A 4,844-nucleotide genomic window follows, 5' to 3' on the forward strand; every position below is an offset into this window, starting at 1 on the left:
TATGTTCTCGGCTATAGACTGATCACAGCCAGATACGACAATGTATATCGTATATTACTTAGTCTAACGCATGATCTGCACGGAGATGATACAGTATTATTCCAGTGTATTGATATCGTATCACGTTAACAATAGACGAGTTCTATCTCTCTCCCAGTGTATCTAAAACAAATCAACTTTATCCAAATACAGCATCCCATCACGTCCATTCAGTGTAAACCATGTAACAAGTACGATTAACACACTGTTTATCTGTGATATTCTCTTGTGATGCGGTCTTTGTATATACATGGTTAATATGAGTGTGTTAAATTCTACAGGATTGTAACCAGACGTAAGTATCTCTTGAATTAGTCCCAAATGGAAGAATTTGATATAAGCCACGTGACAGTATGACACAGAAAAACAGTTTCAGTATAAGATACCTTTTATTGAAAAATTATGATCGTATAAAAATGTTTATGTACAATTGTAAAACTATCGGTTACACAAAGCTACACTACAGGTAAAATGGTGAGGTATGTATAGGCATGGGACAAGTTACAGATATATACAGGACACATTTATACAGGAGGACTGACAGGAAGCAGTAGCACCTATTAGTGACGTCACGTGGTATATCGACCACATCTATTTAAACATCGCGATCAAATGCTCTTTTTATCTAATTGTCTTTGTTTTTTTACAAGTATCCGGCCTTCGAAACATTCATATGACACAAATAAAACGTATTTAAGTAGCACATTCTCGAAACGGTACAATGAGTCTTTGGCGGGTCTTGCACAGTTCCCTGGACTAACTTCCGGTTCCTTATACAGAAAGCTAGACTTGTATCTCTGCGGTGTTATCACCGGCACCATATGTTGATCCATCTGTTACACCATGTTTATTTACAGTGGGATCATCTGTGGATGCGTCAGTGGCGCCGTCTGTCGTTCCTTCTGTGGCTCCCTCTGTGATTTTTGGCGTTGTCCCTCGGCCGATATAATCCAAGAGGATAGCGAAGAACTTGTTGGTGTCGGCGATGGCACTCAGAGATGCTCGAAGTCAGTGCATGTTGCCATTGGATACGGTCTTGACCCTGATACTTTCGCCGCTAACGTTATGGTACTGCTCCTTCCTTATCTGTTCTTTGGTGATCTGCAACATTAAAACTGGAATGTAGGAAAGGGATTAGTAAAATAGCACAAGCGGGCATACATGCAGCAAATAGCACAATCAAATATTGAGTAAAAATACATTTCCTATCAATAAAGATAAAAACTTTTAGCAGTCTAACGCAGAAACAGGATGATATGTATCACTTTTCATGACAATCGCATTAAATGGTAACCCTGCGCAATGTTTAATAAAGGTCAGTAGAGTTATACCCAATTGGTGGCGGGATGCGCATGCGTCTCTCGCGGTAAGACGAATCTAATCCGTTAATATATTGGTTAAAATCAAACTTGCAGGGCGGGAAATAGGGTTCTTTCTTGCCCTAGAACATAGGTAGGATAGGATGATGAAAAAGACCTAATACTAATTCTAGAATGGTTGAAATATGTTACTGAATGTTCATTGAAGCTCTAAGGACAAAGATAAAAGGTATGTCTCCGAATGTCTCACATTATATCACTGACGCCACTGTAAAACAGTAAAATACACAAGTTTTCGATCATTGAGATTGTTTAAATTGGTTTCAAGTGAACTGAGCTTGTTTGTATCCTTCGGCAATTAAAGCGCTTATCTTCAATATATATAAAACGGAAATTGAGTACTAACCTCATCTTTCATCGATGAACTTCTTTTTTTCTTGTATATACAAACTCCGATGATAGCGATGATAACGACGAGGACGACAATACCACCGACTCCGAGGGCGACGCTGGCCTCGAGGGGGAGAGGACAAAGATTGGTTCCGTCACCACAGTGATCGTATCCGGAACACCTCAGATTATTGTTTATACAGCGTCCATTGTAACACTGAGTCTCCCCTCCCTGGCAGGGTCCTGGTGACAAAATAAGACAGATTAGCTGACGACTATCGTAATGTCAGAAATATTTAAAAATCGTCGATTTCATTTCATTATCTAAAGTCTGTTAATTAATTACTTCTATAGAAATAAGGGATTTGTTTACAAGACATGGATTCAGGAACAAGCAAACCGTTCTACATTAACGAACCTCGTCTAAAAGCGCTGATCAGGAGCTCGAATCCTCTCCTGTTGACAATCTGAGAACGGCTCTGGAACTGAACCGTAAGGTAACCAAGGCGGGTCTCGTAGGATCGGGTGAGCATCATGTTACTGTTACCACAAATAGTCTGGGGTAGGCCTGAAAAAGACGGGCAACGATTATGAAAGGTCAAACAAGATGACATGATCACCAAACAAGGTCATAGTAATGTTTGGAAAAGTCTTCATCGTGTACATATTTTTTTTTCTTTTCTTTCCAACAGAAATACTTAAAACAATGAAATTTTTTGAACTGAGATATATTAATATGGTTTCAAATGTGAGCAGTTCTGAGACACAATTATCTCCTTTTACACTATAGCTAAGTTTTATTTTGCGGAAGGAAATAAGATGCAAGCTCATTTTACAAAACGTACCTTGGACAAATTGTGCTTGACCGCTTCGCCCGTCGTACATCCTCAGGAAATCGGTCGCACATTGACCAGTGGGACTGGATTCTACATCAAGGTCACGGAAGGTCACTGAGAGGTCTTTTCCCAGAGGGGGTTCGATGGCAATCACACAATCCTGGTTAGGACGATGGGTTGGGTTACGGGACAATCGTAAGATAATGGAATCCTCATTCCGTGTCATCATGTTGATAGCCGCACCACATCCTTCCTCCATGTAGTCTGTGGGTAGAAATAGTTGATATAGTACAGTCAAATATTATATAATTTGTACAAAACATTATTTCTGTCATTGCCAGAGAAATTAAACAATCTTATTAGGGGAAAAGCGATCGAAATGATGAATAGTGGCAGTATGAAACTAAACGAACCAAAATATTTCAACTATAATGCTAGGATAAATTAATAATATTAAAAAGGAAATGAAAACAAAAACTTCTTATTTAACGAAATAAATATAAAGTATAATTTGTTTTTCTATGCAAAAAAATGAGCCTTGCCAAATGATAAACACAATTTGTATACAACTAGATGTAATGACCAGCTTTGTCATTGCTGGAGATACTTGGACTGGTAGCGAACAGTTGACAAAAGAATCCTTCCTAAATGTTTTACACAACTGAGACTAAATAAATGTTTTAAATCTAATCTTTAAAAAATGTCTCTTATCTAGAAACTACTCCAAATACTAAGTGATTGCTACCCCTATGTTAGTTGTTTAATACTACTAATGATATATCATGGTCGTCAAGAAGTATACATAATGTACTTATATAAGTCCATATATATTCTATATTTTACTATTATATTTATTATTCTCATTATTTTCGAATAAATAATTTCAAAACAGATCAAACGAAGTGTAATATATTATCCATAAAGTCATGTTAGATATTAATCAATGATGATACGATAATTATTTAATGCAATAGGTTAGTTATACGCTATTGTGCCCTACCCTGGCACTTCTGCTCGGAAAATAAAAATAATTAAATATATAAATATATATATTGAAAATGTGATGAATTCACGGTACCCAGATAATGTAGAAAAAGTTAAAACACTGGAGAACACATGCTGTAAAACATGTTTTACATGTGTTTCCAGTGTTTCAACTTTTTTCTACATATATATATGTAGTGGTCCTAATTCCCTTACGGAATGCATCTCACGAAACAGCCCCAAGGCAGAATGTTGACGCATCGAACTATGATATATTTTATTGATACAAGATAACCACAAACATTCTACCTAATCATATCTATTACATGTCACGCATGACTGATTCGGTGATTGATGAGGTATCCGTTATATTTTAGCTATAGAAGTATGCGGTCAATCACCCATATCAAATAAAGTATTAGATAATGCGATGCGATGCTGATTTTTACTTTAAATCTTATGACTAGAAGGCGGAAGACAAATATCGTTACTGTAGACAATGTGAAAGTTGAATAAAAAGTTTTTTTCCTGGCCGTGAGATATGCAATATCAACTGAACCATTGAAGGAACGAATGGATACCCATGAAAATCGGTGCGGTAAATTCATATCGATGAAAATATGAGATAAATTATCGGAAAGAACCTCCCAAACGAAAAATAATATTATATATATATAAAGCTGAATTTTTTTGTGAATCTACTCTTTAGAAAAATAATCTTAAGCTAAATGAATGCCTGTTGGTTATGAAAAATATTATTTTAAATGATTACCAAAAATAAATGTCAATCAAAATTATGTTGCAATTAATTCAATTAAATGGTAAGATATTTATTACAGTTTGGTATAATGTGAAATTGTGAGAGGAAAACCTCTTTTAAGAGCTAATAACCTTTGGAAACATTCCAAATGGAACTAAAAGTTAGTTTTTACTTACATGTTTGTAAAGCTGATGTGTAAGCAAGCATCCACGCCAAGATACATACGACCGCTAAAGTTTCCATACTGTCCAGTATACTTAATCTCGAAAGGTGATGTTAGTCCAATGGGAGAGGAACTGTGAATGCCTTTCCTCGAAATGTCCGTCAATTTATACCCAGGGAGGGGTGGTGACGGGTGACAGCCGTGACGGTCCCCCATCCATCAGAGTCTGTCAGGGAAAACGTCTCCACTAGGATGATTGTGGATGAGAAGCCTCGTACCCACGTAAAGAATTTAATTGAGTAGCGTCAAAATACCTGTCAGATCACGGGTAATTTCACTGTATGTCCTCAGGG

General features: G+C 36.7%; 1 protein-coding gene across 1 annotated transcript; it reads right to left on the bottom strand.

Moving 5' to 3' along the window:
• Positions 1-1,047: 1,047 nt before the first annotated feature.
• LOC132554897 (neuropilin and tolloid-like protein 1) lies at positions 1,048-4,571 on the bottom strand. The gene is made up of 5 exons (XM_060219228.1): positions 4,505-4,571; positions 2,594-2,848; positions 2,167-2,316; positions 1,765-1,991; positions 1,048-1,140 (listed from the first exon to the last, which is right to left on the bottom strand). Exons 1-5 carry the CDS (start codon positions 4,569-4,571, stop codon positions 1,048-1,050), a joined length of 792 nt encoding a protein of 263 aa, XP_060075211.1.
• Positions 4,572-4,844: the final 273 nt, after the last annotated feature.

Source organism: Ylistrum balloti, unplaced genomic scaffold, assembly GCF_031769215.1.
Source record: "Ylistrum balloti isolate Yb309-2 unplaced genomic scaffold, AGI_CSIRO_Ybal_v1 Utg370450, whole genome shotgun sequence".
NCBI lineage: Eukaryota > Metazoa > Mollusca > Bivalvia > Pectinida > Pectinidae > Ylistrum > Ylistrum balloti.

Excerpts from the sequence above, each read along its gene's own strand:
- LOC132554897 (XM_060219228.1), bottom strand. The coding sequence starts at position 4,571 with ATGGAAACTTTAGCGGTCGTATGTATCTTGGCGTGGATGCTTGCTTAC. Across the intron at positions 2,317-2,593 it reads TCAAGCACAATTTGTCCAAG|GCCTACCCCAGACTATTTGT; the intron begins GTACGTTTTGTA and ends CGTCTTTTTCAG. Across the intron at positions 1,141-1,764 it reads GTTCATCGATGAAAGATGAG|ATCACCAAAGAACAGATAAG; the intron begins GTTAGTACTCAA and ends TTAATGTTGCAG.